The 13,487-nt window shown below is 44.9% G+C and overlaps 1 protein-coding gene across 7 annotated transcripts in view; it reads right to left on the bottom strand.

Moving 5' to 3' along the window:
- The window catches only part of PDZD2 (PDZ domain containing 2), a 416,943-nt gene that overhangs the window by 49,362 nt on the left and 354,094 nt on the right, over positions 1-13,487 (bottom strand). For all 7 annotated transcript variants that reach the window (XM_085002034.1, XM_085002030.1, XM_085002033.1 and 4 more), the window contains 3 exons: positions 7,121-7,266; positions 2,581-2,700; positions 1,406-1,520 (listed from right to left, as the gene is read on the bottom strand). In XM_085002034.1, the coding sequence (XP_084858160.1) occupies positions 1,406-1,520; positions 2,581-2,700; positions 7,121-7,266 (381 nt within the window). The remainder of the gene's footprint in view (positions 1-1,405; positions 1,521-2,580; positions 2,701-7,120; positions 7,267-13,487) is intronic.

Below are 13,487 nucleotides of genomic sequence, written 5' to 3'. Positions count from 1 at the left end.
ACCAACTGAACGGAACAGTCACAGCAATTCTGGAGGTAACGGGAAACTGTATGATTTAGTCATCCCGTGCAGGAAGCGTATTACTAAGGAGAAAAGGAGTTCCCCTTGTGGAACTCAGTGGTTAACGAATTCGCTAAGGGGTTAACGAATCCAACCAGGAACCATGAGGTTGTGGGTTTGATCCCTGGCCTTGCTCAGTGGGCTAAGGATCTGGCGTTGCCATGAGCTGTGGTGTAGGTTGTAGCTGTGGTGTAGGTTGCAGATCCTCAGTGGGCTAAAGATCCCGAGTTGCTGTGGCTCTGGCGTAGGCTGGCGGCTGCAGCTCCGATTCGACCTCTAGCCTGGGAACCTCCATATGCCGCCCTAGAAAAGGCAAAAAGACAAAAAAAAAAAAAAAAAAAAAGGAGAAAAAAAAATCAGGATTCATGAGCAGGTTCTGGAGATCCAAGGTATAGCATGGGGCCTCCAGTTGACAATAGTGTGTTCGGTGCTTGAAAATTGCTAAGAGAGGAGGCGCTGAATGTTCTCAGCACATGTGCAGGCAAAGGGCCGTTCTGTGAGGTGATGGAGACGTTCACTAACCTGGTTTGGCAATCATTTTGCAAGACAGAAGTGTTACCAGTCATCACGCTGTACACCTTCAACTGACACGATTATTCATTATATCTCAATAAAGCTGGGAGCAAAAAAGCGCTTGTCTAGTAGGTTTACATGCGGCAAAGTGGTAGAGGCTACAGAGGATGTAAAAGATGTTTATGTCTTCCAGCCCCGAGGCAAGACTGGATGGCAAACATCAGGGATTTTCAAGGTGGGGAACATGATCAAGGTCCAAGGGGACGAGATACACATTTAAAAACCCAAATAAAACTATTAAGCCACTTCTCCTAGAACGTCTCATTTAATCCTCATAACAACTTTTTTTTTTTTTTTTTTTTTTTTGTCTTTCGTCTTTTTAGGGCTGCACCTGAGGCATATGGAGGTTCCCAGGCTGGGGGTTGAATCGGAGCTGCAGCCACCGGCCTACACCACAGCCACGCCAGATCCAAGCCATGTCTGTGACCTACACCGCAGCTCACGGCAACGCCAGATCCTTAACCCACTGAGCGAGGCCAGGGATAGAACCTGCAACCTCATGGCTCCTAGTCAGATTTGTTTTCTGCTGCACCACAACGGGAACTCTTAACAAGTTTTCAATGTAGGTATTAATATCCCGAGTTTACAACTGAGGAACGTGAAGCTCAGGTTACATCAGCTGTCCAAGGTCATGGTGTAGTGAGTGCTGGATTCAGCCCAGGTCTACTCGACTACCAAGCCCACAGCCTTAGCTTCACGTCATACAAGGGGGAGGAGTCTCCTGGAATCACAGCTCAGTGCCACCCAGGACCACGAAGAGGCTTTCTCCTACCTTCTTTGAGTCTTCCATCCTCTGCAGCTGATCCATTTGGGAAAATGGTCTTGACAAAAATCCCCATCTGTCCTCGAATGCAGTCTCGACCTCCAGCAATGCTAAAGCCAAGGCCCTACATGCAAAGCAGATGGGGGACAGACTGTCAATACAGTATTTCACCGAGGGCACCCTTCCCATTGCGGTATTTTACTGGGGTCTCCTTCTCCACCAGGATCAGAATTAAGCGAACCAGCTATAAGTTCAAGGTTGTGTTCCCTTCACCATTTCCCTTCTCAGATGCATTTGCACTGCACTAGCTGTGCATTACATTAAAAGATGAAACATATGAAACGGCCAAAATCTGACGTCTTTGGTCTCCAAAGATATCAATTGCACATGGATCAGCTAATAGCTCATGAAAGTCATTTTATGCCCTGCAGGTGCCGTATTTGTTTTATTCTTTTATTTTAGTCTTGCCATTTTGTATAATATCAAAATTTGATATCAAATTATTTGGACATCAAATTATTTGTAATATTCCTCTTATGATAATGGCAATGCCATGAAGTTCCTTCAAAAGGATAACTGGGAGTATCCTCTGCAGCTGCAGGGTCTGACTTTCTTTCAAGCATGGCAAAAGTTGGGGCATTTACCCCACCCTCAATTGTGCCCTAGCTGCCAGGTGGTGACTCCTAACATTCTAAGGACAAAAAGGGGATGACGATGCCACTTGCAGGCCCAAGGAAAGGAGGCCAGGGAATCCACTCAAACCCACCCAAAGGCCACTGACTCTATTTTGTTTTCTACCTTTTATTTTTTATATCATGTAAAACAACAACACTAAAAAGTAACTATTTAAAACCCACATGTTGGAGTTCCTGTCGTGGCTCAGTGGTTAACGAATCCGACTAGGAACCATGAGGTTGCGGGTTTGATTCCTGGCCTTGCTTAGTGGGTTAAGGATCCAGTGTTGCTGTGAGCTGTGGTGTAGGTCACAGATGCAGCTTGGATCCTGTGTTGCTATGGCTCTGGCGTAGGCCGGTGGCTACAGCTCCGATTGGACCCCTAGCCTGGGAACCTCCATATGCTGTGGGTGAGGCCCTAGTAAAAGACAAAAAAACAAAAAAACGAAAAACAAAACCTGTACGTTAACATTTATCTGGGGAGCAAAACAGTGTCAAAAAAACCCTCACCTTGCCTTTTTCTTTGTACAGCCCAATGATAGAGATGACTGACGGCCGGATGAGTCTCCAAGGAGATTCCACCTGAGTAGTGCTTAGCGACCGGGTGGACTTCTTCACGATGTGGTATTCCTAAAAGTTAGCAATGACGTCAGACACAGCTTCCCTTATCCTGCCGGGGTCTCTCGCATAACATATACTCAGATTTGGAAGATCTCAGTTGTCTTTTGTGTAAGATGGCAAGTGCCCTCTGGTCCACAGCTGGTCCAGCGGCTTAATTAAAGTTGGTTATGAGGAACAGTGGAGGAATAGCTCGTACTGCGACTGACTGCCCAGCCTTCCTCCCCACACAGAGAGGGCTGCTTGGCCACCATCTGGGGATGCTCTTTCCTCTGCCCTCGTCCAAGAATAGATCTTATTTCTTGCTTTCTTGAGTGGAGTTAGGGACCTGAAACTGAGAAGCCTCAGAGGCAGACAACAACCATCCTCTGGGTCAGATTCTCCCTTGGAAGTCACCCTGCCCCCAAACCAAGTTCTCAATCATGGCTAGAAAGTATCTCACCTTTTTTTTTTTTTTTTTTTTTTGGTCTTTTTAGGGCCACACCATGGCGTATGGAGGTTCCCAGGCTAGGGATCTAATCGGAGCAACAGCTGCCAGCCTACACCACAGCCCCAGTAATGCCAGATTTGAGTCGAGGCTGCGACCTACACCACAGCTCACGGCAACGCCAGTTCCTTAACTCACTGAGCAAGGCCAGGGATCGAACCCGCAACCTCATGGTTCCTAGTCAGATTTGTTTCCGCTGTGCCACGACGAGAACTCCCCTATCTCACCATCTTAAGCTTAACTCATTCACTCAAAACTCAGCAAGCCCTTGCTTCTTTAAAACCCAAACTGCAAGCCCAGACAACTGCTATTCCACATTAAAAAACAAAACCAAAAAACACCCCACTGAGAAACTGCAGCAGCTTCACTTCTAATCCCTCATATTTGGAAAATAAAATACTTTCCCACAAGCCACACTTTCCCGACCTGGCACACAGTGCTTCCAAATCCTGATCTCTTTATCCTGTCCATCACCCACCATATACATGTGTATAAGCAGGGTGAACTATTTATAACATAAACAAGAGACTGAATGAATCTATTGCTAAGGCACTGCTACAATCTAGCTCCTTGTTATTCTTCATAGAATAATAAATTTCTTAAATGACACAGATATTCTAGTCTAACCCCCCACAATCATTTCATATTTAATATGAGAAAAAGAGACATACTTACCCTTAATTAGTATATTCTACATTCAAAGGTAGAAATGAGATGCCTGCTAATGATATTTTTGCATTCTTGGCAGCTTAGGACAATTACATCTTGCAGTTTTACAAAATATCTGCCAGCTAAGTTGGCCTCTCAGACGCTCATTCATTTAAAAAAATGATGTTGGCTTGGCAAGGTTACTAGCCTTTTACCGAAACCATTATGGAAATGGCCAGACCTAACCCAGAGGTTTTCAACCCTCGAAAACAGAGGTTCATGTGCAGACTCATAAGGGAATGCTTTCTCTGAACACTGATCTCCAGACTCATCCCATTGCCCCTTGGGGAACCAGAGGCCAGCATGCTTCGCCATCCTCTTCAAGAGTGTCAGGGGTCCCACTGCACTTTTAGACCTCTGTTGTCCAATACGGCAGCCACTGGCTACCCGTGGCTATCTATATTTAAATTAAAATGAATGAAAGTGAAAAATGCACTCCTCAGTCCTACCAGCCACTTTTCATGGGCTTAATAGACACATGTGGCTACCACACCGGGCAGGACAGGCATCAGGCATTTCCATCACTGCAAAGAGCTTTATTGGATAGCTCCATTCTGGACAATACTTTTGAGAGGAGGGAGAGAGAACAGGAAAATGAAAGGTGAACCATCCTGGATCCTGGGAGAAAAAAATGGGAAGAGAAAGAACTTGAAGAGGAAAAATAAGTCTCTTCTTTAAAATCTTCACTAGCCTATGTTTCCTGGCTCCTAGAAGTCTGGTTAGAAACAGCTATTTCTGGAGTTCCCATCATGGAGCAGTGGAGACGAATCTGACTAGGAACAAGGAGGTTGTGAGTTTGATCCCTGGCCTCGCTCAGTGGGTTAAGGATCTGGTGTTGCCATGAGCTGTGGGGTAGATCGCAGATGCGGCTTGGATCTGGTGTGGCTGTGGCTGTGGTGTAGGCTGGCAGCTACAGCTCCGATTAGACCCCTGGCCTGGGAACCTCCATGTGCCAAGGGTGCAGCCCTAAAATGCAACAAAAGAAAAAAAAAGAAATAAAAAAAGCTACTTCTGGGCTCTCTATATGGTCAGACTTCCTCAGTGGGTGGGGTAGGAACTCGTCGCCTCAATGCCGGACATCCTTGGCCGTGAGGGCAGGAAACCTACACTCATCTTCGCACCACCAACAACAGTCTGACAACCCAGCTCCCCTACGACCTCCTGATCTGTCCCTGACTCTGCTGATCCAGCTGGATCATTCTGAGCAGCCTACAGACTTGTTTCTAACAGTCCCTGGTGGTCTAGCGGTGAGGATTTGGCACTTCCAGACTTGTCTCCACACACGGGTCTGGAGGACTTTTAACCAGGCTCCATGCAAGTTTTTTTTCTTTTTTTTTTTTTCTTTCAAGGGCTGCCCCTGCAGCCTATGGACATTCCTGGGCTCAGGATCAAATCAGAGCTGCAGCTGCGGCCTACACCACAGCAATGCCGGATCTGAGCTGCATCTGTGACCTACGCCACGGCTTGCAGCAACACTGGATTTTTAACCCATTAAGTGAGGCCAAGGATTGAACCCACATCCTCATGAACACTATGTCGGGTCCTTAACCTGCTGAGCCACAACAGAAATTCCACAAGTTTTTCACTTTGATTTTTTGCTTTTTTCTCCCTGCCCTAGGGGGTGGACTCAACACAGACAGCCTGACTAGCACCTGCTTCTGAAACATGGGCACTTTTTAATTTTTCTTTTTTTTTTTCTCTGTCTTTTTAGGGCCACACCCACAGCAAATGGAGATTCCCAGGCTAGGGGTTGAATTGGAGCTACAGCTGAAGGCCTACACCATAGCCACAGCAACGTGGGATCCAAGCCGTGTCTACAACCTACACCACAGCTCACAGCAACGCCAGATCCTTAACCCACTGAGTGGGGCCGGGGATCAAACCCACACCCTCATGGATACTAGTCGGATTCATTAACCAGTGAGCCACAATGGAAACTCCAGGGCACATTTTAATTTTGTTGGTCAGGCAGAACTTCTTTTCCAGTGGTTCTGGCATATCACTGAGCAAAATACTCAACCTCTTGGGCAATCAGCTGTCCATGGGATACCTGCAAAAGAGCAATATACCAAAGGGAAGGGCCGACCCAGATGCCCTGAGCCAGGCCTTTTAGAACTCCCGTACCCAAGTCTCCAGGCACTCACAGGGGTCACTACGGCCAGCTCCGCCTCCTCCTCTGCTTCACTCTAGGCCTGGAGACAAGATGCCAGGGACCCCTCTTGAGCCCTCTGGCGGACGGTGCCAGGACGGAGCACTCCACAAGTTCCCCAGAGACTGCATCCAACTTGGTTACAAGATGACTACCTGGTTTCAACTGGGTTGTGGCTGATGTGTTTCGGGGGGAGCCCCATGCAGAAAGATGGAGCCCCGAGCTCTGGTGGGGATGGGCCCTGGAATAGTAATACCACCACCTACCTCCCCTTGCTCTGCAGCCTCTTCTGACCTGGACTGTCTGAGTCATTACTGTGGTGACAGAGAGGATCCCAGGCCCAGCACAGGCACACACACACACTCCATCCCTCCCTCCCACGGCCCCACGCCCACCCAGCCACCCAGCCACCAGGCTATGCTGACAACGACACACCCACCAAACAAGAGATGGTGGTTCACCACAGACCGTGAGGCGCCATTGTCTCCTGGCAGCTGGAAGTGCCACTCGTTGCCAAAACACACAGTAGGAAGAGGATCAAGATTTTGAGATCCAGCAAGGGATTTTTTTCTTCTCTTCTCTGTTCAAATATTAAGCTGCCTTCCTTTTAGCCTCCCTGGATAGACCTCATTAATGCTATGCTACCTCTGGCTGCAAAGGTTAGGGCTAGGGTTAGACAGACAGCTCTTCAGAACACGGAAGCTCCTTTGGTCTCTGAGAGAATCAAAGAAAACCTGGAGACCCAGGGCTAGAAACAGGCTCTTCTGTCCCCAACCCAGTAAGTATGACTAGATAAGAAAGCGAGAGGGGGAGTTCCTGTCGTGGTTAACAAATCCGACTAGGAACCATAAGGTTGCAGGTTGGATCCCTGGCCTCACTCAGTGGGTTAAGGATCCAGTGTTGCCGTGAGCTGTGGTGTAGGTCGCAGACGTGGCTTGGATCTAGTGTTGCTGTGGCTGTGGTGTAGGCTGGCAGCTGTAGCTCCGACTCCACCCCTAGTCTGGGAACTTCCATATGCTGCGAGTGTGGCCCTAAAAAGCAAAAAACGAAAACAAATAAAAGCAAGAGGTTCCATGGTACTGAGCTACCTGTGCTGAGCCTGTAGAGTCCAGGAGCTGTGGGAGAGAGTGCTTTCGGCCATCTCTGGAGACCTCCAATATCCGGGCGCGGGGATCCCCATTTCGCACCATCAGCTCGTTATACTCTTCAACAGACTCTAGACGGTGTACGCCGCCTGGAAAACAGGGGGGAACGTGACTTGGGACAGAATGAAAATAACCTTAAGCGCATGCATAGCTATAAACTGGGTGCATTTACACCCACATTCACGGTTTCTCAGAAGGCCTGGTGTGCAATACTTTCCAAGCACCCAGCTCGCTATGTTCTACCATCAAGTACAAGCTAGGCGTGTGCTCAGGCCATCGCGCCAGACAATGAAGAATGTGCTGGTTGTTGAAGTGGCCAGCGTGGATGCAGGGCCATGGATATGGGCCATCCAAGTAAGACGCAGCTGTGGTTGGCAAGGCAATAAACAATAGTGAGAGTGCTACCAGGAGAGGGCTTTGGAGGGGTGGAGGACTATCCTTTGCTGGTGGGTAGAGTTCCATGGTTGGAGCAGATGCTTTCTTCATGTATAGTGATGACTGTTTCCTGCATCAGGTCTATATATAGTGCCATGAACTTTCACCAAATGAACGTGCCGATAACCAACATCCAAACTGAGATGTAGAATATTACCAGATCCTCAAGCCCCCTTTTACACCGGCAACCACCCCTCACCAAAGGGTAACCATTACCCTGACTTCTAACACCATAGCGTACTCTTACTTATTTTCACTTTATATAAAAGAATGCATACAGTAGGTTCATTTTTTAATCTGGCTCCCTGTTCTTTGCACTTGTTTGTGAGATTCCACCATGTTGTTACATGCCAATGCTTTGCTCATCCCATTTCTGCATACTATCTCATTGTAGAAACATATCAGGATGTATTTACCCATTCTATTGCTGAAGGACATCCGATTTGCTTCCAGTTTTAGATCAGGAATAAGGGTGAGCAAACTTTTTCTGCAAACGTCAGATAGCGACTGTTTTAGGTTTTATGAGCTACAAATGGTCTCAGTTGTGCATTCTTCAAGTTTTCTTTTTCTTTTTTTTTTTTTTTTTGCAATGCACCAAAAATGTAGAAAGCATTTCTGTCCGCAGGCCATACAAATACCTCTGTGGGCGGGAGTTTGCTGACCCGTGATCTAGAACATACTGTTACTGGACACGCCGTACACGCTGTAGCTGCTGGATGCACGTAGGAGGGGAGTGGCAGTGACAGGAATACATCCCCCTTCACCACGTGGATCACCAGGTGCAGGAGAACTCCTCTGTCTATATCCTTGTCACCCTTACCAGTGTTGATCTTTTTAACTTTAGTCATTTGGGTGGATATATAGTTGTACTTCACTGTGGGTTTTGTTTTTTGTTTTTTTTGTTTTTTTCCTTTTAGGGCTGTGCCTGCAGCATATGGAAGTCCCCAGGCAAGGGGTTGAATCATAGCTGCCAGCTTACGCCACAGCCAACAGCAAAGTGAGATCTGAGCCATATCTTCGACCTATGCCATGGCTCACAGCAATGCTGGATCCTGAACCCACTGAGCAAAGCCAGGGTCGAATGTGCATCCTCATGGATAGTAGTCGGGTTTGTAACACCCTGGGCCACAGTGGGAACTCCCCTCACTGTGGTTTTTAATTTACATTTCACTGTTGTTTAATGAGATTGAGCTTCTTTCAAATGTTCATTGGCTGGTTTCCTTTTGTAAAGTTGTAAAGAGATGGGTCAAATCTTTTTCTCATTCTTTTTTTTCTCCTTTTTCTGTTTTTAAATGGACTACTAGAAATTTTTATTTTAATTTTTTCTTGCTCATTCTTCTATTGAGTAGTTTTTCTCTGTTGATTTATAGGAGGTTTTTTTTTTTTTTTTTTTTTTTTGGCGGTGCTTGTGACATGCAGAAGGGCCAAGGATCAAACCTTCACCACAGTAATGACCCAAGCCACAACAGTGAAAATGCTGGATCCATAACCCACTAAGCCACCAGGGAAATCCAGGAGTTTTATTTTCTTTTTATTATTAATCTATTTTGGATATGAGTCCTTCATGGGATCTACGTAATGCAAATATCTTCATGTCTGTGACATGCCTTTTCACTCAGTGGTATTTTTAGATGAACAACAATCCATAATTTTAATGCAGAATAATATATCATATTTTCCTTTTACGATTAGTACTCTTGCATCTTATTTAAGAAATAGTTACAGCAATGATTTTTGAAGAGATCTTTACCAATACCTACTTTTTATTATATGCTATTTTTAAATAAGATAATTTAAGGGAGTAATTTTTTAAAATTTATTTTTATTGAAGTATAGTTGATATATAGTATAATATAAATTATAAGTATACAATATAGTGATCCACGATTTTTAAAGGTTATACTCCATTTGTAGTTATTATAAAATTCTGACTATATTTCTCAGCTATATCCTTATAGCTCATTTTATACCCAGCAGTTTGGACCTCTTACTTCCCTACCCCTATATTGCTCCTCCCCCTTTTCTCTCCCCACTAGTTTGTTCTCTATATCTGTAAGTCTGCTTCTTTTTTATTAGATTCACTAGTTTCTTGTATTTTTTAGAGTCCACATATAAGTGATATGATACAGTATTTGTTTCTTTCTGACATATTTCTCTTAGCATTATGCATAATGCCCTCCAAGTCCATTCATGGTGCTGCAAATGGCAAAATTTCCTTTTTTTTTTTTGGTCGCACCTGAGGCATGTGGAGGTTCCCAGGCTAGGGGTCAAACCCACTGCAGTGACAACGCCAGACCCTTAACCCACTGCACCAGAAGGGAATTCCTCTTTTTTTTAAGTTTTTCTTTTTTATGGCTGTCGTATTCTACTGTAGATATACCACATCTTCTTTATCCATTCACCTGTTGATGGACACTTAAATTGCTTCCGTACCTTAGTAAATGTAGACAATGCTGCCATGAGGAGTTCCCGTCGTGGTGCAGTGGTTAACGAATCCGACTAGGAACCATGAGGTTGCGGGTTCGATCCCTGCCCTTGCTCAGTGGTTAACAATCTGGTGCTGCCGTGAGCTGTGGTGTAGGTTGCAGACGCGGCTCGGATCCTGCGTTGCTATGGCTGTGGTGTGGGCCGGTGGCTACAGCTCCGATTGGACCCCTAGCCTGCGAACCTCCATACGCCACGGGAGCGGCCCAAAGAAATAGCAAAAAGACAAAAAAAAAAAAATGCTGCCATGAGCATTGGGGTGCATTATCTTTTAGAAGTTTTTTACAGATATACACTCAAGAGTAGAATTGCTGGATCATATGGTAATTCTATTTTCGGTTTTTTGAAAAACTTCCATACTGTTTTCCACAGTGGGTACACCAATTTACATTCCCACCAATGGGGTTCAAGGGATGTTAATCTTTTTTTTTTTTTTTTTTTTTTCTATTTTAGGGCTGCACCTGTGCCATATGGAGGTTCCCAGGCTAGGGGTCCAATTGGAGCTGTCACCCCTGTCCTACGCCATAGCCATAGCAACTTGGGATCCGAGCTGCGTCTGTGACCTACACCACAGCTCAGGACAATGCCGGATCCTTAACCCACTGATCAAGGCCAAGGATCGAACCTGCGTCCTCATGGATCAAACCTGCGTCCTCATGGATCCTAATAAGGTTTGTTAACCCCTAAGCCAGGAAGGGAATTCCAAGGAATGTTAATCTTAAATGATGGATCAATTACACTTAATCTAGTTATAATCACATTATAATGTTTACATTACACACCCTATATATGTGTATATGCATGTATGTATATATATATATGCATTTGTATATATAGCTTTATATACATATAGATTATTTGAAATATTAAGTTCTCCTAGACTATGTAATATGTCATTTGATGACCACAAATTTCAATTTACCTAAAAATTTCTCAGGAACTTTTTCATGGAATGAATCAAGATGATTCTGTACTCTTTGAAAATAATATATTGATGAGTTTTTAATAGTGACTTAAAAATTAAAATAGTGCTGATACAGTTATATTATAATGGACATCACCAAAGGCTTGGTTTTTCAAAAGCTACATATTAACTTTGTGATACAAATTTCAGGTTTTCACACACCTGAAATTCCTTAGCAATCAAAGGAAAAATTTCGTTTAAAAGGATCACAAACCTAAGGCATTAACATGGATAAATCAAAAATATCAAAGTTAAAAAGGAACCCTGCTAGCAAAAAAGGAGGTATGAAAGAAAGAAAACTCTGGTTGGGATATCAGGAAAAATGTTCCATGAAATCGCTTTAGTCATTTTGGAGCCAGACTGGGCAAAATCTTAGTGGAAATGGCTGGAACCTCTTTACAGAACCTCCTTAATAATTCATGACTTAATAATTCATGACCAGATTAATCTATCTTGGCATGCTTACTCATCTGAAAAAGATTTATTCGAAGAAAATTCCTTTTGAGCTGACAGCGAAGCACTTGCCATGGACAAAAGAGAAACCACATACGGTAGTGTCTGTAGATAATATACTGATATGTGAATACCAGAGTGACTCACTTAAGAAAATATGAAATAAATATCCAAATTTACAGCACATGGAAATTAGGAGGCGATCATATTAAAATCTCTCGTATTCAAATGTCTTTAAACTGAACATATTTCAAAGCCCTGAATGAAGAAGCAGTTCTTTAAGCCTCTTTAACGTGCCTCCAAATTACTTTTCCAGTCTTATCTCCCACTACCCTGCTATGTGAATTCATTGCTCTGGTCTGCAGAGTCTCGAAGGACGGGATCTGTCCTCCACCCACATCTTTTCCAAAACTAGGGAGCGTATAAACATCCCTTGAAGTTTTACCCAGTTTTGCCTGTACCATCACCTCCCATGCCAAGAATCTCCTCCCCATCTCTCAGCTGGATCGAACTCTTCCTGTTGGATTTACTGGATCTTTCAGATAGTTGAGGCAGAAAAACAGTGGCCAAAAACTTCCTTATCGATTTCTTTTCCTCATGGTCCCTAAACAGTCCTCATGCATTTTGTCCCAAGTCCAGAGCACTGCTTTCCTCCTCCTGTGTTCTACCAAGTCCTGCCAATGTACTGGCCCTCCTTTATCCTGCATCCTCTGGATGCCTCCACAACCTGGAGAGACTACAATCTTCATACCTCTTGCGCATGCCTTGTCAGGACCTACGGGAGTTCCTGAGAGTCTTCCTTCTGAGCCCATGCAAGCATCTTCCCCACTTGAGAGGGGAAGAGAACAAGAGTGAAAATGAAAAGGACAATGATGAATGTGATATTGGCAATGACAGTGATGACAACAGTGGTAGCTACCATGTGGGGAGGGTCTAGTGCTGCCACATTTGAGAATGGTAGTGCCATATGCTGCCATTCTGGATCTTTCAGCGAGAAAGATCTCGACTAGATCTTTCAGCGAGACCTGACACTTTGAAGGCACTCCCACTGATTTGTAGAATAAATGTACCTTATCACCTTCATCTTACAGATGAAAAAAATAGAGACCCAGGGATGTTAGGTCACCTGTCCCAAGTCACAGAGCCAGTAACGGCAGAGCTGGGAAGTGAACACAGTTCTTCCTGACTTTATGCAGGTGCTTCTTCTACTGTATTTCCTTGTTATGGCCTTGGATGCCTGGGAAAAAGTACAGCAAGAGAGGGTGGCCTTCATTTGTGGCGAATAGTAGCCAGTTCTAGATTGACCACTCAGCTGAATGTCCTTCCCGTTCTAAATTCTGTTTTTTGTCTTTTCAGGGCCGATGTGAAGCATATGGAGGTTCCCAGGCTAGGGATGGAATCGCAGCTGCAGCTGCTGGCCTGTGCCAGAGCCACAGCAACACCAGATCCAAGCTGCATCTGTGACCCACACCACAGGACACCGAATCCTTTAACCCACTGAGTGAGGCCAGGGATTGAACCCGTTCTTCACAGACACTAGCCGAGTTCTAAACCCTTTGAGCCACAATGGGAACTCCCCTGCACATTTGAAATTAATAGTATGAACACGGAGAATCATGGATATGGAAGGTCACCGGCTGGGATTCCCTCCCCACAGCTGTACTCGTAAAGCTCCAGACTGGGGAACAGGATTCTTTCCAAGAGTCTCAGGAAGCTAAGGAGTAGGAAGCACCATGTCTGGAAGGCAGATCTTTTACTGACTGAACGAGTGACCTTTGGGATCCTCTTAACTTCTCTGCTCGCATCCATAAAAATGAGAAATGTGATCGTCCTGGTTTCAAAGGTCCCAGTATTTCCCAAGAGCTCTGTGACCCTCCCCAGGGAACTGTTTATAGCTGCTGATCAGACAGTTGACCTAAGGACCTCCTCCCCTATCGCAAGCATACACAGGATTTAAATTAATTTTTCTGTTAT

The sequence above is a fragment of the Sus scrofa genome, chromosome 16 (genome assembly GCF_054392235.1).
Source record: "Sus scrofa isolate SSC_HxYL_T2T_F1_AM1 chromosome 16, Sscrofa_HxYL_maternal_Yorkshire_Landrace_v2.0, whole genome shotgun sequence".
NCBI classification, from domain to species: Eukaryota; Metazoa; Chordata; class Mammalia; order Artiodactyla; family Suidae; genus Sus; species Sus scrofa.
This window is presented reverse-complemented; position numbering and strand designations above follow the sequence as displayed.